Source organism: Mesoplodon densirostris, chromosome 5 (genome assembly GCF_025265405.1).
Source record: "Mesoplodon densirostris isolate mMesDen1 chromosome 5, mMesDen1 primary haplotype, whole genome shotgun sequence".
In the NCBI taxonomy this organism is placed as follows: domain Eukaryota; kingdom Metazoa; phylum Chordata; class Mammalia; order Artiodactyla; family Ziphiidae; genus Mesoplodon; species Mesoplodon densirostris.
The window spans coordinates 83,203,295-83,231,052 of NC_082665.1; the positions used below are offsets into that span (position 1 = coordinate 83,203,295).

Here is a 27,758-nt window from a genome sequence, read left to right on the forward strand (position 1 = left end):
TTGCCCAAGGTCACACAGTGGGTAGACTGATTTTTGTGTTCCTGCAGCCCAGAGAACAAGCTATCTTGTGCTCCCCGAGGCTTCACGATGGGTTGCCTGGCTGGCGCGTGGCCAAACTTCCAGTCTCCTGTGTTGATGGCGGTTGCCACGGCAGCGGCACATTGTTTCCCCGCCTCATCTTAGTGACGTTATGGGACCAGCGTCCAATGGGAAAGCAGCTCCGCGTCAAGCACCGCCTTTCCCGACGGGCACGGCATTAGCGACCGGGAGACAAGCGTTGTCAGTGCTGGGCCGGCTGGCTCGGGTAGCGGCCGCGGCATTACATCGTTTTTCAATCTGTCCGCAAACGCCGCCGCCCGAGACAGAGCCAGGATGTTCGGGATGCTGAGCAGCAGCTTTGAGGATGATCCCTTCTTCTCGTGAGTGTCGGCGGGCCGGGAGCCGGCGGTTGCGCGGGAACTCGGGGATCTTGAGCGGAGCTATCTTAAGGGAAAAGAGTCAGTTAAAACTCAAAAGAGGGCGAGAGGGAATTCGAGTGACTCCAGGAGGCAGCTTGAGGGAGAGGAAGCCTTGGGGGGCGTGAGAGGGAACGGAGAAGATTTAGGGGCGTGTGAGGGAAAGGAGAGGAGGATTTCGGGACGTGAGAAGGAGGGGAGAGAAATTTGCCGGGCGTGGGGTGGGGGGAGGTCTGTGCAGGCTTCCCCGCCCAACAAACCCGTGTGCCGGCTGCTCTCAACTTGGCCATACTTCGGATACTTCCCGCCCCCCAACCCCTGTGCTTCTGGTGTTGGGAGTCCCGTCTTCGCAGCCGCAGAGGCTTTGCAGGTGACGACGTTAACTGCCCTCTCGGTGGAACTTCTGCAGAGAATTATACTTACAGGACACTTTCCACACCTGCTTCTATTCCAAATGAGGGGCAGGGAATGTTTAACAAGTCTTCGAAAAAGGAAACTTTTTTTTAAGCAGTATTTTCCATAATACATAGTTATAAGAGCACTTGGAGAGTTTTGCTGTCTCTCCCTGGAAGTGATTGGAAATTGCCAGGTGCCCTGTTTGTTTCCTTTGCTTGCTTTGTTACAAAGCTAGCCTTGTTTGGAGAGAGACTCCTCTTTCTGTCAAAAGTACAGATAGGACAGGGAAGCAGAGAGAGGTGCACTGAACACCTCAGGTAAACAAGTGCCAACCCAGTGAATGGTTCCAAGTGAAATAATATGATGCCTTAAGACGAAGGCATCCAGAAATTAGTTGTTTCATTATCCTCTAATTTTCTGGGTTTTGCTGTGTCTTGTTTTTTCTTTAGTTCTTCCTTTGTCGATTATATAAAAGTAATAACACAATCTAGTGATCCCTAAAACAGGAAGATTTGTGTTACTTTTTTACCCAAGTGTTTTGCCAGTTTGAATTTTGACTTGCTGTCCTAATTTATTTTGATCACTTAAATTCTCTATGCAGTGTGGGGACCATCTTTTTGAAAAGTTAAAATGTTAACAGTTTACTACATCGATTTTTTTGTTTGTTTTTAAAGAAAAATATTATATTGGCTTAAATGTATTAGTACTATATTAAAACCAAATAACATAAAAGTAATAACTGAAAGAAAATTAACAGTAGAAAGATGAAATGATTAATTTAGAAAAAGTTAAATGATTAATATTTTATTCTAAAGATTATTCATTATAATTAAGGGGTGTATGGACTCCAGCAAATTTATCATGCTGTTTTAACTTGTTTAGGAGCAGTTGGGACGCTTATGACCAGTGTCATTTTAACACATTTCAAGTTTTGGATTATGATTTGCTCTTTTAAAAGCCTCTGAGAGTAGGGACTAAATATATCCATAGATTAGTTGAGCTGTTGAAGTGGCTCTTATGTAATTGTGACATCAGTACAATGGGCGACAGTTAAGAAGATTATGACAGACAGCTTTTGAGTTGTATTGTCTTTGATTATATCAAAAGAGCAATGAACTAAACTAAACCATGAATGTATAATTAGTACCTTCTTTAAAACGTCTAGCAAAAGTGTAATTTAAACTCTTGGGTGACGCTTTCTGAGCAAAGGCAATGAACCCAAGAGTCAGGGTCAGAAATAGTAACAGACCACAAATAGTAGGCATACATCAAAGAACACTCTTCCCATGGGCTTAGGATGGATAGGACCATCAGTTACATGTCAGTAGGTTTTTCAGTCATCATTTTCTGTAGCCTTCTTCAAATGCAGGCAGCCATATCATAGAAATCTGGGATAAAATTAATTAACTTTATAAAACGGACTTATAATTTCTTTGCTCCACAGTTAACAATATAAGAATAAACATAATTAGGGGAGACAAGGGAGAAGGAGAATGTGAGTTTATATTTATTTCAAGTAATGTGTCATTTGACCCACCCCTTTTACCCGAACCCCAAACAAAATGAGAATCCACTACTTAATACAAGTCAAGCATAAGGAATTGATAAAGGTGACAGACTCCTTATTAAATCATCCACTGACCTTAAGGAACACAGAGGGTTCCATGCCCACCATCTTTTATATAAATATTATCCCTATTGCTAACATTATGTGTCTGGTCATTGGGTTCCCTAGTGGCTATTTTAATGTCTGACATGTAGAAAGTATTCAAGAGATATTGTTTAATGACAATCTGGTGTCTTTTACTCTGTCTTGTAGTTAATGTGGTATTTAGTTGATTGCTGGTTTGCTGAAAGTAGTTACAGATGGTCCCCAATTTACGATGGTTCCACTTAAGAGTTTTCAACTTTACCATGGTGAGAAAACAATACACACTCAGTAGAAACCATACTTTGAATTTTGAATTTCAGTCTTTTCCCGGGCTAGCGACATGTGGTACAATACTGTCACGAGGTAGGCAGTGGCAGGGGCAGTGAGCCTCAGCTCTGTCAGCCACACGATCACGAGAGTGAATAACCCATCACTGGCAGCCATTCTGTTTTTCACTTTTAGTACAGTATTCAATAAATTACACGAGGTATTCAATACTTTATTATAAAGTAGGCTTTGTGTTAGATAGTTTTGCCCAACTGCAGGCTAATGTAAGTGTTCTGAGCACGCTTACAGTACACTAGGCTGAGCTATGATGTTTGGTAGATTAGATGTATTAAATGCATTTTCGACTTACGGTTATTTTCACCTTACGATGGGTTTATCAGGATGTAACCCCATCACAAGTAGAGGAAGATCTGTATTTGCATTCAACAGGTGCCATTGTCGATGTTGGCACTTTCTAATTTAAATACTACCATTTTCTAAATAATTCATTAGTTCGGAATCAGGGATATTAATAATAAGCACACTCTACTAATTTACTAATTAAAAGTGGGCAGACAAAAAGTATATACTTCTTGGGTATAAAATTAGAATTATTAAATAAATTGGGACTAGTAAAATACAGTGTCAAACTGTCAAACACTTTAGAGATTTGAGTAAGAAACAAAATCTAGTTTTGAATACAAATATATTCATTTTTAATGTTTACCTTCCTATAATAGCACATATTAAATGTTTCATCAGAAAATTAAAGGGAAACTTTAAAAGTGATATTTTAAAGTTCGTTGTTTTATTAAAAGCTGAAGTTATTTCAGTGAAAATTGCCTCACAGTATACATTCACATATACCTTTTTAAACAAATAATACTTGTAATCTGGTTAAAAACACAAAGGCTAAAAGCTAGCACTTCCTGGCATGCAGTTACCTCTCAAGAATACTACTTTCTCCTCCCGTTTGCATTTTCATAAGAATAGAAATATGCAAGTATGGACAGAAAAATTAATTTGAGAATGAAATGGTTTTGACATCTATCCTACACCCTAAAAAACATTGATTATTAAATGTAAAAGTTTACATATATTTAGTACAATCTAGAAACTTCTGCTTTGTACAGAAACATGAACTTCGAATCTTCTGAGCTACGGAAATGAAATTCTGATTGTGCAAGTCTACAAAGAATAGCTATGTTACTACTTATCAGCTATTAGACATTAAACAGCCTTTAATAAGGCAAATCAGCCTTATTTTTCATAGTAACTTGTTAGCATTTCTTTAAGTCACCCAAACTCTTCATGTGGGCACCATATTGTGATGACCAGTCCTTGGTTAAAGAAACCCTGCATATATTCTTAGGATGTTACTTTTTCTATCTCCTTGCTCTTATCAGGGGCTAAAATTTACATATCTATAATCTCTATTTTTAATTTTTAAAAATTTATTTATTTTGCACTTTGGAGGTAGTCAGAGGACACTGCTTTGACCTATTTACTGAGTTGAAAGTGAATATATTACACATACAAGACAGGCATTGACTGATATTTTCTTGATTGAGAATATTGCCACGGCAGAAAATAAAACAAAATCACCTTATTAAATAAGCTAGACTGTTCATTCGGGGCATTCTTTGGTTCGTTAATTACGAACCATTGAGTTAAGAGCCAAGGAGCACAACACGATTATGACATAGTCAAAGAATGCCATTTGGTACCATCTGATCATATCATAATGCTTAGTTCTATCAGTGACTTTGTAAACATTCACACAGAAGTAGGGGAGTACCTACAGGATGGGAAGGAGCCATAGTCATTCCTACATCTCTTACAATATCAAAGCCTTCTGCCACACCACCATTTTAAACTGTGCTTCTAAACAGTAGGCAAATAAAATTGCCTATGGAAATGTAATTCATTCTTCAAGTATTTCTTAGTTTTCTACTATATGCCCAGCCCCATGGACTTTGTTATAAATTTGTAGAAGTCATGGTCCATGCCCTAAAAGATTCTCTTACGAAGGTTGTATGCATTATTTCTAGTGTCGAAAATATATAATCTGATCTATTTTCTTTATGGACCCATGCACCTTACTGAGACTAGGAAACATTTTTTTTGTGATCAAAGACACATGGCAATCTGCTTATGCCACTACCATGTATAGTGGAAGGAAGGAATTTCCCTTGATGAATGGGACCGCCATATCAGTTATCTAAGACCCTTGTGTAATAAAGAATAGTGTACTGCTTTTTTACTTAGAAGCACAAATATCTATATTCTTGTACAGGCCAGTAAAATTGTAATTCTGGTAAAATATATATATTACATGTATATACAGCCCTTAAAAAAAACACTTTTATGTTGATGTTATCCCAGGAGACCCAGAATCAATCTAAGAGTTAAGATTTTTTTGTTGGGGGAGGGGGCAACAATTTTTCCTAGCTTCTGATAGGCAAATATAATGGAGTAGAAAACATATGTTTGGTGCCAAATTTCATTCTGTTTGATTGTGGTTTGTGTCAGCAATGCTGAAAGAAGTAGTATGGCCATCATAATAGTATAAGTAAATTTTTCCTCATTTAAATGAAAATGCATTCTCATGGAAAATCTGAAGACTGTAGAAAATTTGGTAAAGGAAATCATGCAACCAAAGATTTTAGCTACTATCATTATTTTGGTGTATTTCATTTCTATTTTCCGTATATGAATTTTTTTCTCCAAAATTTGAACCAAACTTTATGGTTATAAATATACTGTTTTGGCTTCCCTGGTGGTGCAGTGGTTAAGAATCTGCCTGCCAATTCAGGGGACATGGGTTCGAGCCCTGGTAGGGGAAGCTCCCACATGCCATGGAGCAACTAAGCCCCTGCGCCACAACTACTGAGCCCGGGCACCTAGAGCCTGTGCTCTGCAACAAGAGAAGCCACCACAGTGAGAAGCCTGCACACCGCAACAAAGAGTAGCCCCTGCTTACTGCAACTAGAGAAAGCCCGTGCAGCAACAAAGACCCAATGTAGCCAAAAATAAATAAATAAAATAAATAAATTTATAAAAATAAATATACTGTGCTTTTCCTCAACATATACCATAAGCATTTCCCTAGTATTTAGGTATTCTTTAAAGCATGAATTTAGTGGATGCAAAATATTGCATCCTGTGAATGTACAAAGAATATTTTTCATATACATCTTTAACCACATTTCAAGTTATTACTTTAGACCAGTTTATGTACACAGTATTACCAGTTTATAGGGTATTAGCTTTGTAAAGTGTCATCATATTTCTAGTTTATTTTCCTAGAAGAATGAAACATTAATTTTCTTTCTTTTTTAAAAATATTTATTTATTTATTTATTTGGCGGCACTGGGTCTTAGTTGCAGCACGCGGGATCTTTGTTATGGCCTGCGGGATCTTTTGTTGCGGCATGCAGAATCTTTAGTTGCTGCATGCGGGATCTAGTTCCCTGACCAGGAATCAAACCTGGGCCCCCTGCACTGGGAGTGTGGAGTCTTAACCGCTGGACCACCAGGGAAGTCCCAAAACATTAATTTTCAAAAGAGAACAATATGAATATGTAGAAAAATGTAAAAACTCTTCCTGCCTGAGAAAACAAACTCTATTAGATTAATTTTTAAAATATTAAAATAACTTCTTGCTACCACAGGAGATTTTGCCTTTGTTAAAAATGAAAAAAATTCAAGCTTGAACAGGAGAAATCTTAAAGTCCTATTTCCAAGCAGATGCTGTTTTGGGTAGACATGAGTTGAACTCACTTCAGAGTCCAGCCAGGTTTCTTCCTGAATGGTTCAGACAGGTGCAAAAGCCAGACTGTGAGCCCACTTTTGTCTTAATTCTTTTTCCAACAAGCAGCCTTTTGTCCATGTCAATAAAAAAAATAAGATTTTTTTAGCATTTGCTCTATGTATAAATATACCTACTCCTATTTAAATAAAGAGAAACCTGGGCAACATTTTAAATGAGCCACATTTAGTTGCTGCATTTTTAACCTAATTATAATGCAATCAGAAAAATAAATCTTACTGAATGTTATGTTTCTATAGGAAAATAATAGCTATTTAATCTCATTTATTCACTGAGCAAAACCAGTATTCCCTGAAGTATCTTCTTCATGCAGTTGAATGTCATCCACGTATCTAAAGGGAAAGTTGACTGGTTTTCTTAAGTAACTGCATATTAATTAGAATGAACATTTTAATCTTCATACTTGTACCCATATTCTAAGCTCTAAACGTCCAGTGAGTATAGAGATCTCAGCAAAAGGACTCTCTTTTGAATCATCCATTTTAAAAACATCAGATGGTATGAAATCCTTTAACTCTACATAGTTTTATTTCTTTTTTATTCTTTAAAGATTTTTATGAAACATTTTGAATATATACTACAAAGTGTAACAGTATAACAATACTGCATACCCCTCACCCAGAATTTCAAAATTTACACCTGCTTTACCCATCTCTATCACTGCTGCTGTCTCCAAAGTGTTTTGGGTTTTTTAAAAATAAATTTATTTATTTATTTATTTTTGGCTGCATTGGGTCTTCGTTACGGTGTGCGGGCTTCTCATTGCAGTGGCTTCTCTTGTTGTGGAGCACAGGCTCTAGCTGCGCAGGCTTCAGTAGTTGTGGCACATGGGCTCAGTAGTTGTGGCTCGCAGGCTCTAAAGCACAGGCTCAGTAGTTGTGGCGCATGGGCTTAGCTGCTCCACGGCATGTGGGATCCTCCCGGACCAGGACTCAAACCCATGTCCCCCACATTGTCAGGAGGATTCTTAACCACTGCACCACCAAGGAAGTCCCCAAAGTGTTTTAAACCAAATTCCAGACTTCTTCTCATCTTATTCATATGTATTTCCAAATACATCTCTGAAAAATATTGTTGTATTCTTACATCACCACAATACCATATTTACATCTAACAAAATTAACAGTAATTCCAATTTCTTGGTATCATCTGGCATTGAGTATCATCTAGATATGAAATACTTAGGAACAGTCTGGTTTTTAAGGTAAAAACTAGAAATTATTTCTTAGACAACTCATTTATTGGTCTTAGAACTACTTGAAACTCTGTCTCTTTAAGTAAAAAGTAGGGAGATACATACACCAAATTCTGATTCCTTAATTGTAAACTAACCTTTGATCTTCACGTCTTGATTTGGGAAAGCATAAAACTCTGTTTCTGCCCTCTAGTCTCACTGTGTGCCATTGATCCACTTAATTTTTAAATTGTCACAACTTCCACATAGTGCTACTTGCCTATAATTCTGCTAAAATAGTGATTCTCAAACTTTTAACAGGTGGCAGGTCTAGGAATAGTAGTCTGTTAAATTTTCCCTGTCCATCACTCCTATTAATAAGACAAAAATCCAGAACTAAAAATTCTATAAGAATTCATGGGAAAATTATTTATGATATTTTTCTTCATTGTATGTATAATATCTTTACTTGATTATTCATAATATGTTAGAGTCTGTTTTTAGTTGGAAAGAATGAAATATGAATAATCTCTAAATAAACCTAATGCTCTAGTGTCTTCATTTTATCCTATTTCCTAAATGAATTTAGTACAAGTGCATTTCTGTAGTTAATACTGAACATTCAACTAAAGAGACTCTTCATTCTCAGAGATTCGGTTACTAATTTGGTTAAGAACAGTTTAATTTTTGGACTCCTGTTGAAATTTTTGTGTTCTGTTGCACTAAGAGCATTCTCAACCTGCACACACTGGAGAGCACTTTCCTTTTATGACTTTGCATAAAATTTGTCAGCAGGAAGGAGGCTGGAAAGTAGTCAGGGCAATGTCCGCAAGTGGATTGGTATGTAAAGGACAAGGGAGTGACAGTAGGAGAACAAATGAAGAAGTAAGAGTACTGACATGTTACAGTTTTTTAGAATCTGGATCAATCATCCAGACCAGCAGTGGTCCTAATGCAGGGGTGGTTGAAGATTATCGTGTCGGTCAGGTATGCAGAGGACCTGCTATTTGTCGTTCATAAATATATTTCTTTCTCTACTTAACCAGTTTCCTTTAAAACAATTGATACTGCACAAGAGTAAACAGATCTGTAGAACAAAACAGTCAGGAAACACTCTCATAAACAGCCTCCCTATTAGATATATTTAGAGAATACTCATCTTTCTATTTTTTATTTGTTTTATTTTTTATTTTATTTGCGGTACACGGGCCTCTCACTGTTGTGGCCTCTCCCGTTGCGGAGGGCAGGCTCCGGATGCGCAGCCTCAGCGGCCATGGCTCACGGGCCCAGCCGCTCCAGGGCATGTGGGATCTTCCCGGACCGGAGCACGAACCCGCGTCCCCTGCATCAGCAGGCAGACTCTCAACCACTGCGCCACCAGGGAAGCCCTCATCTTTTTATTTTTTATTTTAATACTTTGTAATATCATCACATGTACCTGGGAAATGGCACTGCTTTCTGAGTAGAAGACTATAACTGCTGGAAATCCTTCAGACAACTTAAAAACACTCACCTTTACACCAGTTATTGTAGAATCAATTTAATCATTTGAAACATTCGACATAAATTTCTATATTCAATTTTCAGAAATTATGTTCAAGTCGAATTAAGGCAATAAGACTTCAGAACTACATAATATTTTTTGGAGTAAAGTTCTTAGTATATAATTAAAACTAATGCCTAACTGAAAACAGATGGGAAATATTAACTTATTGAAGCAAAAAATTTAGTAACATCTTACCATGAATACCGAAATTTGACACGCTGTAGGGTTTTCACAGAAATAAATTGGTGTACTTTATTTTACAGCATTTTAGTGAGTGTAGAACTTTTGTAGAACGTTTTTCCCATTTCAATTTTCCATGTTTATACATGCACTATAAAACTTTAACAAATGAGGAAAATCTCTTAAAATTTAATAACATCCAACATCCAGCAATTAATACCTTATTTTATAAAGTATCAAGGTGCTTTACATTTTCAAAAATGTGTTTTAGGAATGTGTAATACATGCTTATGGCAAAAACTCAAAAAGGTACAGAAGAGTACATAATTAAAAGACCCCTCCTCACAACAAAGCAAATATAGTTAACACTAAACTGTACATTTAAAAATGGGAAAACTCATTGAGCTGTACAGTGGTGATTGATCTGTGCACTTTTCTATATGTGCTATATTTCAATAAAATAATTTAAGACAAAAAGAGACTCTCTCACCTTTGGCCCTCAACCATCTAGCCACCCTCTCAGAATGCAACCACTATGACCAGTTTGCTGCGTAGCCTCCTAGGGATATATTCTATACATTTATAAGCATATGTACATGAATTTTTAAAATATAAATGGAGATATACTACATATCTTGCTAATCCTTCTATATCAATACATAAGTATCTGCCTTGTGCTTTTAAAGTTGGCATTGTATTCCATCTGAACGCTTTTAAAGTGCTGAAAAGTCTTCAATGGCTCTTTTCCTATCCTTTTTTGGTTATTGTTCCATCAGTCAGTCCAGAAACATCTGTGGGCCAGATAATTTTGTACAGTAGAGGGAGCAAGAGAGATGTGTCCCCTTTCCTCAAGAAGCTTCTAATTGGTCAGAAAAGACAAATAATATTTTCTGTATGATATTTTATTTTCAAAAGTCTTTGTTTTATAAAGAGGGCTAACACAAATAGCAAGACTTTATTTTTAACTTAAATTAAAAAAAAAATTTCCCCTTGACTCCCAATAATGGTAACCTATGCCTTCCCTTCAAGGGAAAGGAAAGAAAGTAGAAAAAAATATTGAAGAGTACATAAAAGAAAGATGATAAAATAGTTGAAACAGTACTGTTCAGACATGCTGCAATGGGATTAAGGCTGACGAAAATAAAAGGAGTAAACCTTCCCACCTACGTTGATATTGTGGAAAACAAAATTTACTCTAGCAACTTGAAGCAGAAAATGATTTATTACAGGGCATTAGGTGGCTTAGAGAATCACTGTGATGGCTGAAGAAACAGACTCTAGGTTGAACTTTCAGGAATGACCCTCAAAGTCACATCACATCCAGACCACTGGGGAAGCAACTGCCACTTCCCAAGTTAGGAATCACTAAATTGCGAAGCTGCTGCTACTCCTAACTCCAAAGCCATTGTGTACCTGCTAGCAACCATATCAGCGAAATGGATTTCACTTCCTGTCCCCCAATACCCATAAAGCTCTATTGATGAGACACTCTTAGTTGCTAATACTGCTACAGAAAAACTACGTAGCTCTGTGATCATGTTTACCAACAAAAGAAGTAATAGTACATACAGACTCTCCCACACCTCTACCTTCCAGTTATCCATTGTCCATAATTGGCAGAACCTAAATCCAGAATCTTAGCTGCAGTGGGGTCTCGGAAATTAAATTTTACCTTTTGAGCTTCTGCAGTATAAATAGGCACATTGAAAGGAAGTTGAAATGGATTGAATGCCAATCTGTCTTTTATATCCTCTTCCCCTTCCTCCAATCTGTAGCTCCCTTCCAACCCCAACGTCTTTTTCTCCTTTGTGTTGCTATTTTAAAGCAGGTAATTGGAAATAACTATGCATGATGGAGAGGATTAAAATCTACAGTCACGCTACCCTCCCCTCATTACCTTTTTAGGAGGATAAATTATTGCTCCCAAGGTACTCCTTTGCTGTGCTGTGTCTCAGGAATGAAGGAAAAAGAAAATTAAAAGATCTAGAGATCTGCTGTGTAACATTGTGCCTGTAGTTAACAATGCTGTATTGTACACCTAAAATTTTCTTAGAAGGGTAAGTTTCATAGGAAATGTTCTTACCACAGTAAAAATAAAAGAAAATTGTAAAAAGCTAGAGAAACTAATTTGACAGAAGAAAGAGAGAGTAGTCTATTAGGCCTTGGATTGAAAGGGTTTGGGGAGGAGGTTAAAACAGGAAATCTCAAATACTGAACCAAACTGTAGGACTAAGCACACATTCCAGCTTCTCCCTCCTAATTCAGATCTATAAACTCACTTAAAATACTTTTAACCACTCATGTCCCTGCATCCATTTATTTCTTTATCTTGTCCAAAATATGTAAATAACTGCAAACATTTGAGGAAAACTAACATCATGAAAGACAGAAGCTACACTAACCGAACAGAAGAACCAACATTTAAGGAAACAAAACTAATTAAACAAAAAAGACTATAGAATGTGAGATTAATATCTTCAGGAGACCTTCATTTCTAGCATAGCCAAGAAAGCTCCAGTTGTACCAACTCTCCTTCAGAAAGCAGTATAATGCCAGAATAAAACACACAAAAAAACAACTTTCTGGAGAAGGTACTGGAAAATGACCAAAATCAGACATACACTGGAGGTGACTCAACAGTTGGAAGAAGGGAAAGCAATGGTAGCCTATGGGTAAGCTTGATCTGTGCTATGTAGGGGTGGCTAAAGCTCTGATAGAAGACTTGAAACTGTCTGGCTAAGAACCAGGCTCAAAGTTCAGTGCAGCCACAGTCACAGGAAAATGAGGAGTGAAGTCCCAAAAGGGGAGAGAATCAGAGAGGGTGATATCTAAGAACTGTTAATAAATTCTGCACAAGTCTCCATTTGAGCCTTACACCTGTATACATGGGAGAGACATAAAGCAGTTCAGCCAAGGATAAAAACTAAATTGAGAATTGAGCTGCCACTCAAGAGACAGAATTTTAATATTAAGGCCAGCCAGAATAACTGCCTGCTTAAAACAACAACAGCAACCCACACTACTCCTGAATATAACAGATATATAACTCCCAAACATAATAGCCACAATTTACAGATACAATCCAAAATTACTTGACAAAAAAAAAAAAAAAAAAAAGGAAAATGCGACCCATTCTCCAGAGAAAAGATAATCAATAGAGATTGATTCCAAACTGATCCAGATGTTGGAATTAACCAAGAAGGATTTTAAAGCAATTATTATAATTTTGCTCAATGATATAAAGGAAAATATGTTTACAATGAATGAAAAGATATGAAATCTCAGTGGAGGAAGAGAAATTATAAAACAAAAACAACCAAATAGAAATTCTAGAAGTGAAAAATGCAGAATTTTTAGGAAAAAAATTCACTGGATGGGCATAACGATGGCCAACAGGTACATGAAAAGATGTTCAACATCCCACTAATCACCAGAGAAATGCAAGTCAAAACCACAATGAGATATCACCTCACATTCGTCAGAATGGCTGTCATTAAAAAGCTCACAAATAACAAATGTTGGCAAGGATATGGAGTAAAGGGAACCCTAGTACACTGTCAGTGGGAATGTAAATTTGTGTAGCCACTGTGGAAAACACTACAAAGTTTCGTCAAAAAATCTAAAAATAGAACTACCATATGATCCAGGAATTCCACTCCTGGGTATATATCCAAAGAAAATGAAAACACTAATTTGAAAAGATACATGTACGCCAGTGTTCATAGCAACATTATTTTTAATAGTTAAGACATGGAAGAAACCCAAGTGTCCATCAACAGATGAATGAATAAAGATGATGTGGTATATGTATAATGGAATAGTACTCAGCCATAAAAAATAATTAAATTTTGCCATTTGCAACAACATGAATGGACCTGGAGGGTATTATGCTTAGTGAAATAAGTCAGAGAAAGACAAATACTGTATGTTATCATTATATGTGGAATCTAAAAAATAAACACATGAAAGACTATCACAAAACAGAAACTGACTCACAGATATAGAGAACAAACTAGTGGTTACCAGTGGGGAGAGGGCACAAGGGAGGGGCAAGAAGTGGGGGAGAGGGTATTAAGAGGTACAAACTACTATGTGTAAAATAAATAAGCCTCAAGGATGTATTGGACAACACGGGGAATATAGCCAGTATTTTATAATCACTTTAAATGGAGTATAATCTATAAATATATTGAATCATTATGTTGTATACCTGAAACTAATATAATACTGTAAATCAGCTATACTTCAGTAAACACAGACTTAGTTGGATAGAAATGGGCAAATGTTCAATAATTGCTTTATCATTGTAATTTATACTCTGAGTACTTCAAAAAGTATTACAACTTCCTGGCCAATAGGAAGTTGAAATTTATTTTAGCCCTCCAAAGTTCAGGGCTCTATACCCACTGCCTGGCACAGGGCCTTCTACATAGGTATTCAGTATATATTTGTTAAATAAATGGAGACCGTTTGCATTAAAACAAGCAGAAATTGAACTAGAGTTCCTGATAAAGTGGTTGAAGAGGACAGATTATAGTGTTTATTCATTTGAGGTCCTTGGAACATCTGCATTAGGGTTACTTGAAATGCTTGCTGAAATGCAGATTACTGGGCCATACTCCAGATATACTGAATCAAAAATCCCTGGGCGTATGTCTCAGGAATCTGCATTTTAATGGATACCTCTGGTGACTTTTAAGCATGGTCAAGTTAAAAGAAATAATGCACAGAGGGCAGGGAAAAGAAGACCAGGTAAAGCCCAGAGGAAGTATGTCTTTAAGGGGCAGTGCTTTTCAGCATTTTAACATCATTCACAATTAGAGAATATTTGCAAAGCACCTTGGAGTACAAAGGAGGAGAGACTGATAGAAGCTGGAAGTAACCAGCGCCAGGGACTTTGGCAGGTTCAGGCCCCACCTGGCTGCCGCCAGGATGAGGTATCAACATTTTGACACATCAGTAATCTATCTGTGACACTAAGGAAGCTCCATCAAGGGCGAGAAGGAAAGGAGAATTTAAAGGAGAAATTTATCAAACAAGGCTGAGAACAGTGCGTTGCCCCCAAAGTTCCAGATGCTGCAGAGAATTCAAGGACTAGGGATGACCTTTGGGTTTCAGTAATTGGAAGGTTAAGGGAATCATTGGTGTTTTAACGCAGAGGTGAAGGGAAGGAAAAGAAATTTGTAAAGAAATAAAGGGAATGAGCTACAAGGAAGTAAAGGACACAAGTATAGATGACTATTGGAAGATTTAAGTGCTAAAGGAAAGGAGACAGTAGCTGGAAAAGTATCAGGAAAGTGTTTGGGGGAGGGGGAGGGAAAGTATAGCAGAAGCCTTTCTTTGGTACTTTAAGAACAGAAGGTAGTTTGCATTGGCATGGATTTCATAAATTACTTTTTTAAAAATTGTAATTATTTAGTAGTCTAATAAAGGACCTCAAAAGTCCCCTTGAATTATAACAAGAAATAATAGTTACAAATCAGGCCATTAGAGAGAATGCTGCCATTGGGGTAGATACTTCTTCAAGAGCTAATGCTTTCAGAGCTGATGTCTTTTGGCTTGTCCTAATTCAGGTTCAAGTTCTTTAATCTATTGTCTTCATCATCAGTCATAGAAATCCCCTTCAGCACACTAGTGCCAGGTTAATCACAAGCTGTATTTTATAGCTTTTCAATCTTCGAAGACTATTTTATGGAGACTGACAGGAACAATTGGAAATTGCTTTAAATAAAGTGATTTTAGGAATGTATTTGTGGTAGACAGAATAATGCCCCCCTAAAGATGCCCATGTCCCAATCCCCCAAAACTGTGAATATGTCATTTTGCATTGCAGGGGGAAATTAAGGTTATAGTTGGAATTAACTCTGTTAATCAGCTAACCTTAAAATAGGAGAATAACCTGGATTATCCAGGCAGGCTCGATTTGATCACAAGAGTCTTTTAAATATGGAAGCATCAGAGAGAGATTTGAAGATGCTATGCTGCAGGTTTTGAAAATGGGGAAAGGAGCCATAAGCCAGGGAACGTGAGCAGTCTCTAGAAGCTAGAAAAAGGCAACTGATTTTCCCCTGCAGCCTCCAGAAGGAATACAGCCCTGCCAACACAATGATTCTAGCCAATTCTGCCCCAATCTTGGACTTGCCTTTTCATTTTCTTAACATCAGCTTACTGAGCCACACAGCCAGGATCCTTTGTTAGGTCTTCAGTTTTCATCCGACTATGACCTTTGCATGGAAAGTTTATTTCTGACTTAGTTTTCTATCTCTGCCTTTCATCTTTAACTAACTCCAACTCCTATGACATTTTACATATCTCCATAAGCATCTTTTATTTTTAGAAGATGAGGAATAAGTAGAATTTAAAACATGAAGGGAAGAATTGTAATAGAAAGTCAGAAGTGGACAATCTGAGGGGAGTATCATATAAAAGAGTAAATTGTGTTGATTATTCTACAATACCTTCTAAATTTCCTGTCTTAAAGTTAAAAGGCTTCCATTTTTATTTTACATCTTCTAACATGGGAGATTTATTTGTAGTTTTTTTTTTTTTTTTACAAAATGTTCTAATATTACTGAACTTAATTTCAGTTAGGTATATTATAAACTTGATTATCTAGTCTCTGATAAACCAATGAACTCACTAATTTATATGTGTGGTACCCAGCTTCTAAGATGGCCCCAATGATCACCACTCCCTGGTATTCATGCCCTCATGTAAACCATTCCTCCCCTTAAGTATGGCTGGACTTACAGACTTGCTTCTAATAGAATATAAGTGATGGGATATCAATTCCAAAATTAGGTTTTTAAAAAGACTGTGGCTTCTGCTTGTGTGCTCTCTTAGCATGGTGGCTCACTCTGCAGGAAGCAGCTGCCACACTATGAGGCAGCCCTGTGGGGAGGCCCACATGAGTGAGCTTAGGGGCAGATTTTTGAGACCAGCCAACAACCACGTGAAGGAACTTGGAAGTATATTCTCCGTCAGTCAAGCCTTAAGATGACGACAGCCTTGACTCACAACTTGATTGCAGCCTAAGAGGGCCCGAGTTGGAACCACTAAGCTGCTCCTAGATTCCTAATCAACAGAAATTATGACATAATCAATGTTTGTTTTAAGCTGCAATAGATAACTAATACATATTACATCCCAAAGAGCAGTGTCTAACACATTTAAAACTGCCCTTATTCTGTCAATTTTGGTAGTTTCATCTAATGACTGGGAAGGAAATTAATACAAATCTATAAAAATAAGTAGGTCTGTTTCTGCATCATGAGAAAATGTTTTATAGATTTTCACCAAGTTTTGAGACTATGTTTGGGATGGTATGAATATATATATATAAGCTTCTATGGCATAACACAAACCTCAGTTGAGGGTGGTGTTTCTTAGATAGGTTTCTTAGATAGGTGGTCTTACTCTAGAGCATTTGAAACTGAGGTACAAGAAGCCACGGAACTTGTATTCTACTTATTCCTCATCTTCTAAAAACAAAAGACGCTTATGGAGATATGTAAAATGTCATAGGAGTTGGAGTTAGTTAAAGATGAAAGGCAGAGATAGAAAACTAAGTCAGAAATAAAATTTCCATGCAAAGGTCATAGTCTGGTGAAAACTGAAGACCTAACAAAGGATCCTGGCTGTGTGGCTCAGTAAGCTGATGTTAAGAAAATGAAAAGGCAAGTCCAAGATTGGGGCAAAAAGTAGTTACAAGACATATATAATAAAAGCCTGATGTCTAGAATATATAAAGAACTCTTACAACTCCATAACATTAAGACAGAAAAAACCTGTTTTTTAAAAAATAATGTTGTATCTTTTATGGTATTCATAACATAGCTATGGTTCTCAATGCTCATATTTAATAAATAAGAGTTAATAAATAAACAAGCCAGCATTCTTTATTAGCTCTCACTAGAATTTATGTAGACTGCCCAAAGTGGCCTCTACCTAGTAGCAATATTTTTCAGTCCTTTTTTGCCATTTCCTTTAGTGCTGGCTTAAGCTACCTGAGATGTGTTACTTTGTGTTTATCAATTTCATACAATGAGATAAATAAAGGTATATTTTTACTATTATACATAAGTGAATTATGGTAGATAACAAACAGAACAAGTTTTGTATTCATGAATAGTGGGTCTTTATGAGATAATTCTATTCTCCTAAACTCTTCTTTTGTCTCTTTAACAAGCGTATTAGCCCAAGATCATTCTTTGTAGTATTAAGCTGCCTACTTATTATTTAAATTCCAGCACTTACTCTTACATGATTATATGTATTTTCAACAGTGATTCTTTTATGGCACACCAAGAAAGTATGCGACAGATGATGAGAAATTTTTCTGAACCTTTTGGAAGAGACCTGTTCAGCATCTCTGATGGCAGAGGAAGAGCTCGTAACCATACGGGACATGAGGATGGAGAAAATTCCTTGACTGTAAGTTCTTCATTTTAAAGTTAGTAAAGAAAAGTATTACAGAAGACTATATCTCTGACAACAGGATATGACTAATACTTATGTTATAGAAATAACTTATGTAAAAGGAGGTCCCAGCTTGGCACAAAGCAAAAGAATATCCAGAAGGGCTGAAATACCAGCATTGAATAACAGTGCCTTACAGGATTCAAAACACTCCTCCTGCTTGAGCAGGGGAGTTCCTTGAACTAAACACTCCTTATAATAGTAGATGATGCTTGGGGTGACACACTAGAATATGTGCTTCACTTTTTGATTCCTGGTGCTTGTTCCAGTGATAAAACCTAAAATCAATAGCAGATCTTTCTAGAGCAGAGTTGTGCAGCCTTGACACCACTACTTTCACGTTGGGCTAGATAATTCTTGTTCTGGGGAGCTGTCCTATGCTTTGTAGGATGTTTAGCAGAATCCCTTGCCTCTACCACTAGATGCCGGTCATATACCCTCCCCAGTTGTGACAAACAAAAATGAGTATAATTATTGCCAAATGTCCCCCTGGGATCAAAATCACTCCTGGCTAAGAAACTACTGTTCTGGAGGAATTCTTAACTGTTCTTCTAAAGGAGCATACCTCTGGAGGCATCAGGCTCCCCAGCTTCAAACTATACTACAAAGCTACAGTAATCAAGACAGTATGGTACTGGCACAAAAACAGAAATATAGATCAATGGTACAGGATAGAAAGCCCAGAGGTAAACCCACGCACATATGGTCACCTAATTTATGACAAAGAAGGCAAGAACATACAATGGAGAAAAGACAGCCTCTTCAATAAGTGGTGCTGGGAAAACTGGACAGCTACATGTAAAAGAATGAAATTAGAACACTCCCTAACACCATACACAAAAATAAACTACAAATGGATTAAAGACCTAAATGTAAGACCAGACACTATAAAACTCTTAGAGGAAAACATAGGAAAACACAAACCATCTATGTGGTTTGACATAAACCACAACAAGATCTTTTCTGACCCATCTCCTAGCGTAATGAAAATAAAAACAAAAATAAACAAATGGTACCTAACTAAACTTAAAACTTTTGCACAACAAAGGAAACCATAAACAAGACGAAAAGACAACCCTCAGAATGGGAGAACATATTTGCAAATGAAACAACAGACAAAGGATTAATCTCCACAATATACAAACAGCTCATGGAACTCCATATCAAAAAACAAACAATCCAATTAAAAAATGGGCGGCAGACGTAAATAGACATTTCACCAAAGAAGACATACAGATGGCCAACAGGCACATGAAAAGTTGCTCAACATCACTAATCATTAGAGAAATGCAAATCAAAACTGAAATGAGTTATCACCTCACACTGATCAGAATAGCCATTATCAAAAAATCTAGAAACAATAAATGCTGGAAAGGGTGTGGTGAAAGGGGAACCCTCCTGCACTGTTGGTGGGAATGTAAATTGATACAACCACTATGGAGAACAGTATGGAGGTTCCTTAAAAACTAAAAATAGAACTACCATATGACCCAGCAATCCCAGTACTGGGCATAAAGCCTGAGAAAACCATAATTCAAAAAGAGACATGTACCACAATGTTCATTGCAGTACTATTTACAATAGCCAGGACGTGGAAGCAACCTAAACGTCCATCTATAGATGAATGGATAAAGAAGATGTGGCACATATATACAATGGAATATTACTCAGTCAGAAAAAGAAACGAAATTGAGTTATTTGTAGTGAGGTGGATGGACCTAGAGTCTGTCATACAGAGTGAAGTAAGTCAGAAAGAGAAAAACAAATACCGTATGCTAACACATATATATGGAATCTAAAAAAAAAAAAGAATAGTACTGATGAACCTAGTGGCAGGGCAGAAATAAAGACATAGACATAGAGAATGGACTTGAGGACACGAAGTGGGAGGGGGAAGCTGGAGCGAAGTGAGAGTAGCATCGACATTTGTACACTACCAAATGTAAAATAGATAGCTAGTGGGAAGCAGCAGCATAGCACAGGGAGATCAGCTCGGTGCTTTGAGATGACCTAGAGGGGTGGGATAGGGAGGGTGGGAGGGAGGCTCAAGAGGGAGGGGTATGGGGCTATATGTGTGCATGTGGCTGATTCGCTTTGTTGTGCAGCAGAAACTAACACAGTATTGTGAAACAATTATACTCCAATAAAGATCTATTAAAATAAATAAATAAAATAAAGGAGCATACCTCATGCTTCAAGGGTATGCCCTACTGAGCCAGCAGTGGTAGGCAGCAAATCCAAGGACTGTTAGTGGAGTGAATCAACCTATATCACCTGGGTCCAAGTCTGATGGAAAGGAGGGCTGATTACTCCAGAGGCAGCTTCTGTCATCCATGTGGAACTGCTGGAAGGAACACTGTCATCTTATACTCGGGTTTTATTTATTTGCCTGGTAGGATATCCAGAAGGAAGAAGGAAAAATTGGAAGACTAGTCTATGCTAGAGCTGTCCCACAGCCAAGGACACACCACTCAGTATTTAAATATTAACCAAATTATGTTATGAACAAGTTGAATTTTATGTGTGTGTGTATCTATATGTTCTTGCATGTATATATGTATGGATATATACACATGTATGTATGCATGTATTTATAGTGTTACAACTCCCTAAGCATTTGTATGTTGGCTGTTTAGGATTTTGTGTATGCTTCAAATTCTTCTTTAACAAATCACTTTCATTATATGGTCCTTAAATTATCTTTGCCTGGTCGATCACTGCATGAGACCCCCCAGCAAAAATTAAAAAAAAAATTCAGCTGTTTTGGGAATGTTGATTTGCTTCCTTTGTGTTGTGCTTATAGTTAATAACATACTTCCTAATATCCTATAGCGTACAGATGTCAACCCTTTTCAGGCAATGGACCGAATGATGTTAAATATGCGAAACAGTATGCAGGAATTACAAAGAAACTTTGTAAGTACTAAAAGATTGATGAGACTGTTATTTCCAGTTATTGGTACCCTATATTATAGTGGCTTTCAACCTTTTTCTAACCATGGTCCACAGTGATTGAAAAATATATCTTACATCATGGCAGTACTTGTGTACTGTATATACTTTACACCTGAAATAAAAGTTTCATGAGAAAATAATCATACTGTTTACAGCATGTGCTGATATTTTCTATTTTACTTCATATTTTAAAAATCCCGGTCACAACCTACCAAAGTGATTTCAGAACCTGCAAGTTTGAAAAACAGCATTAATTAAACTTTCAAAATAAAAACATTCAACTTCAAAAACATTTATTCTGCTGAAGATCACTATTGTAAATGAATGTTTTATATGAATTTAGATTTTTTTATGTATAACTTGTCCACTTAAAAAGATTTGTAGCATCTAACAAATTAAGTTTTAGCGTTAAAAAATAACTCTGAAAATAGAAATTTCAGGAATGATATTTAGGCACTGGATTAGATTCATACAGACCAAACACTTTTAAACTAGTACTAATACTCTTACTTTTCTACTCATGATATTAATCAAAATAACTTGATTCAGTATGAAGACCACCCATATTATTTTAGTCATCCAGTTTGAAATCTAAGGATCATTTCAGAATGTCCAAATCTAGGACATTATTAATGATTTTAGAAATGTAGTAGTTGGTACCCACAGAAGGTATAAAACTTCTTGGCATATGGCTAATTGGCTCAACATTGGCAAAATTGCACACAAAATTCAACCACTGGCTATAAAAGTATTACATGCTTCAGGGCATGGCATCTATAAATTTAAGCCACAAGTCTTTGACCTCAAAGATTTGAGGATTTCTAAATGAATCACTTGTTAGAGTGTGAATTGGTACCTAAAATGGAAGGAGGTTAGGGCCTTCATGGGGGTACCATTTGGACATCATACTGATCATATATACTATCTTTAGTAGAACTTCTAGCTAGTGTTGTTACTTTATTTGAATCCTCTGACATTATTTCTTCGTATTTGACTGAACTCACTGGATTTACAATTTATATTTACCTCTAGGGTCACCTTTCAACGGATCCAAATGGACATTCGTTTAGTTCTTCCTCAGTTATGACTTATTCCAAAGTAGGGGATGAACCACCAAAGGTTTTCCAGGCCTCAACTCAAACCCGCAGGGCTCCAGGAGGAGTAAGTATTTTCTTGGAACTTTATAAAGTTGTGGAATCATAGATCACCTTTATCAAATTTTAACTATTAAAATTTGACCTGGTACTGGTCAGTGGAAGGGATGAGGGGAGAAAACACAGGTCAGTGTGAAAAGCAATAAAACTAACTGTATTTATTTATTTATTTTAAGGCATTCTTTGTCTCTCCCACCTACCTCCACCCTGCCCCAGGTGCCTTTTTTCATGTTAATATCCATGGATGTTTAATATAGCTTTACATGTTGACAAAGTAAATAGACACTATAAGAAGTCTTTGTTTCATGAAATAAATGTCTACTTTTAGTTTCTATTTGAAGTAAATGAATTTTTTAACTCATAAAATATTTCAAGTATACAGAAAGGACATAGAGAATAATATAAGTACCCCATACTCCTTCAATCCAGTTTAGTCAAATCATTAACACTTTTCTCTATTTACTTTAAGTTGTCTCTTGTTTTGCTTTCTTTTTAATCAAAGATGTTACAGATTCAGCTAAAGCTTCCAATATACTCCTCCCTCCTCCTCCTTTTCCCTTTCTCCATCCCCCAAAGAGAACCATTTTCTTATACAGGCATACCTCATTTTATTGGGCTTCACTTTATTGTACTTCACAGATAAATTGTGTTTTTAACAAACTAAAGGTTTGTGGCAACCCTGTGTTGTCACATGATAGTTAGCAATTTTTAGCAATACAATGTTACTAAATTAAGGTATGTACATTGCTTTTTTAGACATAATGCTACTGCACACTTAATAACTACAGTATAGTATAAACATAACTTTTATGTGTACTGAGAAACCAAAAAAATCATGTGACTCACTTTATTGCAATATTCCCTTCATTGCGGTGGTCCAGAACAGATCCCGCAGTATCTCTAAGGTATGCCTGTACCTGAAATTTATCATTTTCATGCATGCTTTTATAATTTTATTACTTATGCATGCTTCATATACAATACAGTGAATTATTTTACAGGTTTCTAAACTTTGTATAAATGGTTTCATACTGCACGTGTCCTCTGCAGCTTGACTTTGCTCAGTAATTGCTTCTGAGATTTATTCAAGTTGATATGTGTAGCTCTGGTTTCTTATTTTAACTTCTATATAAATGTCTAAAATATGAATATACCACAGTTTTTAAATCTATTTTTCTATTGATAGATATTTATAATTATAAAATTATAATTTTTCACCTATTCATCTTTATACCTGTCTCCTCTTGCAAAATGGCTAGGAATGCTATTGTTGGATTGGAGGAGACGTGTGTCTTCATCCTTACCTAGAAATCACCAAGTTATTATCACACAGTGATTGAGACAATTAGCTCCCACAGACTTTGGTATGGGTTCCCATTTCTCCACTTCCTTGTTAGTACTTATAGTAAAGAAAATTTGGGTTTGCCTGTCTAACGGGTGACTTAAATGAAAATAGAATATATAAGTCATTTCATGAGTGCTAAATAATTAATTGCCCTTTCTTGTAGGAATGCTAGTATGTACTCCCATCTATTAATTGTCAAGGACAGTGTTGAAGGCACTAAGTTTAATATAATTAAGTTATTCTTTGTTTTAATAATTATATTGGTTCTATTTGTCCTAGACACTTTAATTGTAAGCAGTTCAGGAAATATCAGAGAACTATTACCATAATTTTACTACAAGTTTGTAGTGAAACTGAGTACCCATTATTTTTAGAGCAGTAGATTTATATTCTTACCTCTATAGGTAAACAGGTTCTGAGGAGTTTATAGTGTATATTTATTTAAATAATAACTAATTTTTATTTTCATCATTTTCACAGGTAAAGGAAACTAGGAGAGCACTGAGAGATTCTGAGAGTGGACTAGAAAAAATGGCTGTTGGTCATCACCTCCGTGACCGAGCTCATGTCGTTAAAAAGTCAAAGAACAAGAAGACTGGAGATGAAGAGGTCAATCAAGAGTTCATCAATATGAATGAAAGTAAGTTATCAGAGAAAATAGCATTCTTCCTCTCAAAGTTAAAATAGCAGCTGTACCAGTAGAACTTGGTAAATTTTTTTTTTTTTTTTTTTTTTTTTTTTGCGGTATGCGGGCCTCTCACTGTTGTGGCCTCCCCCGTTGCGGAGCACAGGCTCCGGACGCGCAGGCTCCGGACGCGCAGGCTCAGCGGCCATGGCTCACGGGCCCAGCCGCTCCGCGGCATATGGGATCCTCCCAGACCGGGGCACGAACCCGTATCCCCTGCATCGGCAGGCGGACTCTCAACCACTTGCGCCACCAGGGAGGCCCAGTATTTTTTATAGAAACATTTTATATGATGATGTTTCAGACAGCTTATGAATTGTAAGTGTAGAGAATACGTTATCAAAATAGTAATAAAATTGTGGTTTCAGTGTTTCATTGTAGATCTGTTTTTTATAGTGATTTTTGTTAATGTTGAGTATCATTTATTTTTTTGTTTTATACTTGGAAAATGGAATCTTTTGAATTGTTTTTTAGTGAGACTATCAGTAGGAAATCGAGTTTTTATTTATTTCTGATATCAAAGAAGTACATCTGAAAAGTATAAAAAAGTATAAAGAAAATTAAAATTATTCATAACTCCAACCCCAAATAACTACTATTAATGTTTTAGTGTATTTCTTCCTAATAGTTTTATGTATTGATATATATAAACATACAATCACACATACTGTTTTTCAAAATTTGTATTTTACTATCTATATAGTTTATATTGTGCTTATTTTAATTCCCCACTATAATTGTGAACAGTCACCTATGATGTTACTTTTTAGAAACATCCTAGATGGTCACCTAAAAGTTTTATCATGAATTGGCCATAATTTATTTCAACTATTCTGTATTGTTGGGCACTTAGGCTTCTGTATAGATAAGATTTAAATTTCTGGTGTTGTTAGATAATAAATCACATATATATCAAGTAAATCTTTCCATTCCTTAGATTTTATGTTCATTCTTCAACTCATTTAAGACTTCCTAACTTTTTTCATTATAGTTTTTAAGCTGTATTCATTTCCTGTTTTTAGAAAGTATTTTGAATAAAAATGTTTTATCATAGTAAAGTGTTTAAACTATATGATTTTAGAAAAAGAAATTCTCTTAAGGTTGGAGCTGGGTAAAATTATTCTTATGCAATGAGATGGAAGCCACAACATCTTAACCTCTCTTTAATTTTAACCTTTGTAATTTGGTCATATTTAAATATATACAGAGTACTTCACAATAATGAACATACTGAAGAAAATTTTAGTAAAGTAACACATTATTATAAAGGCAATCTGAAAGAACAAGTATTATCATTTACTTATTGTTATTATGGAATTTAGATTACCTACTTCATAACAACATGAATTGTCAGATGAGTAACCTGTCTCAGGAAATTGAAAAAGAAGCTTGTGAGGTCAAACTGAGGACAGGAAGTGCTAGGCACAGGAGGAGTGTCCTCCTAGTAAGAGGAAGAGCTGCATCACCATGAGATGACCCAGGAAGAAAGCCTGTTAGTGTCGCTGGGTCATGGGGTCCATTGGATAAGTAATGTGATATCCAGGCAGGTGTGTGAAAAACCAGATCATCCATAACCAAATTATCAACAAGAATAGAGAAAAGGAGATATTACTCTTAACCAAGAGAAAAGGAAATATTACTCTGAGCCAAAGACCTTTTTATTTGAAGCAGTTTCCTGCTTCTACTTTAAGGTTAGGCTGATGGAAACACCAGGCTAGAGTGAAATGTGTGGGGAGCAAGGCAATTACTGACAGCTGATACCTTAATACTTACCCCTTTATTTTGATACTGGATGTAGGTGATGCTCATGCTTTTGACGATGAGTGGCAAAATGAGGTTCTGAAGTACCAACCAAGGGGACAATGGCACAATCTAGAAAACTCTAGGATGCAAAGCATTGGTCATGAGAATTCAGGATCCCGAGAACTTAAAAGAAGGTAAAAGTTATTTCTAAACTAAGCTGTGTTTTTTAAAGACAAATTAGAAGAGAAGTTATGTAATTTTACCTCTGTTATCAGGAAGTTTTGATTAACATCCAAGTTGTTTGTATTCAATAATATCTTTTGTGAAAGATGTAATAACTTTATATTATTTCTGAGTATTCCAACACAAATTTAAATTTGTATCTGAAAACCAATAGTATTTTAGGATTATATGACTAGTACCTCACTAGCAAATTATGCTTTAGACAATGGGGCTAAAATCCTCCTAATGTAAAGCAATATACTATAATGCAGTTATTCTTGTGAAACAGATTTTCATCTGGATAGAGTAGGAGTCATACATTTCGTACCAGGTAAAGATACTGGTGTTTAGGGATATGGTAAGGGGAGAGGAACTGTAGCTAAAAGGCTGAACAAAACTTCCCTAACAAGTCAAAATTGAGCATTCAATGGTAAAAAGATTTTTAGACCCTTGTATAATATGTAACAGTATCTGTATTAGATATCAAATATTTTGGAAGAGTTTTGCAAAAACTTTAGCCTCCTTTGGAATTACCGTTTGGAATAGCTGCGAAATATGAACGTGCTAATACCACACTTTTATAGAGATTATAGAGATTTTGACACATTTAGTATATATTCTAGAGTTACGATTTTATTTGATACTCTGGGGGAAAAATTGAAAACACTACCTAATTCCTATTGAAAATTAGACAAGGGAGAGAGGGGGGGTGGGGCTCAGTAGGCCTTAAAACAGAAATCTGTTCTAGGCTCTAAGAGAGTGGAGAATTGCTGCAGAAGGTGGAAGCCTTCTCAGAACCAGCGGTCGACAAGTGGGTACCAAGTAAATTAGAAGACTTGTGCAGAATTTCATGTACTAGCATCTTTTATTTTTAAATACTTGTTTAGGAATTTAGAGCCCCAATGTTTTCTTTAGAAAACTTGCTCTCATATTAATTTTAGATAATATTTGTCTCACTTTGAAAAGTTTATTGATAAAAACCTAACAGTGCTAAGTTTGACTATGAAATCTAGGTCCTGGTTAGAGAAAAGCATGCTCTTTATAGATGATCTATAAATTTATGGCCTATCAGTGGCATTTTCTGTAAACCAGCACTGTCCAATAGAACTTTCTGAAATTATTTTTTGCAATGACGAAAATGTTATGCATCTGTACTGTCCAATATGGTAGCCAGTAGCCCCATGTGGTTATTGAATCACACTTGAAATGTAAACAATGCAGCTGAGGAACTGAATTTTTAAATTGTATTTTATTTTTAATTAATTTAAATGTAAACGATGTGGCTAGTGGCTACCATGTTGGACAGCATGGTTTAACGGTAAACAGTTAAATCTATCTCAGGAAAGCAGCTGTTGCTTTCTTAAATGTTAAGTGAAATATTCTGCCATATGTTTTTCAAAGCTATTAAGGAACCTTTAAGATAAAACTCACCTTAAATTACAGTGGTATCATGTTTGTATTGATTTTTTTAATGACCATTTAAAAAATGGTATTAATGTTCACATGTATATTTCTCAGGGAGAAACTGCATCAAAGTCCAGCCATTGAACATGGAAGAAGATCAAATGCGTTTGTGGACAAACTCAACATCAAAGGATCACCTGTGAAAATCAACAAAAAATAAATAGCATTGCATTTGATTTGTTTAGTTTTGGTTGTTTGAATAGAGAAAGTA

At 36.2% G+C, this 27,758-nt stretch overlaps 1 protein-coding gene across 3 annotated transcripts; it reads left to right on the top strand.

Moving 5' to 3' along the window:
• Positions 1-252: 252 nt before the first annotated feature.
• MLF1 (myeloid leukemia factor 1) lies at positions 253-27,723 on the top strand. Of its 3 annotated transcripts, XM_060099989.1 has the most exons (8): positions 253-419; positions 17,787-17,934; positions 20,376-20,453; positions 20,812-20,895; positions 21,967-22,095; positions 23,914-24,073; positions 25,917-26,055; positions 27,602-27,723. In XM_060099989.1, exons 1-8 carry the CDS (start codon positions 373-375, stop codon positions 27,705-27,707), a joined length of 891 nt encoding a protein of 296 aa, XP_059955972.1. In that variant the 5' UTR covers positions 253-372; the 3' UTR covers positions 27,708-27,723. The 3 variants fall into 3 exon arrangements, with proteins under 3 accessions (XP_059955972.1, XP_059955973.1, XP_059955974.1); XM_060099990.1 differs by lacking the exon at positions 20,376-20,453; XM_060099991.1 differs by lacking the exon at positions 20,376-20,453 and having other exon boundaries at positions 27,606-27,690.
• Positions 27,724-27,758: the final 35 nt, after the last annotated feature.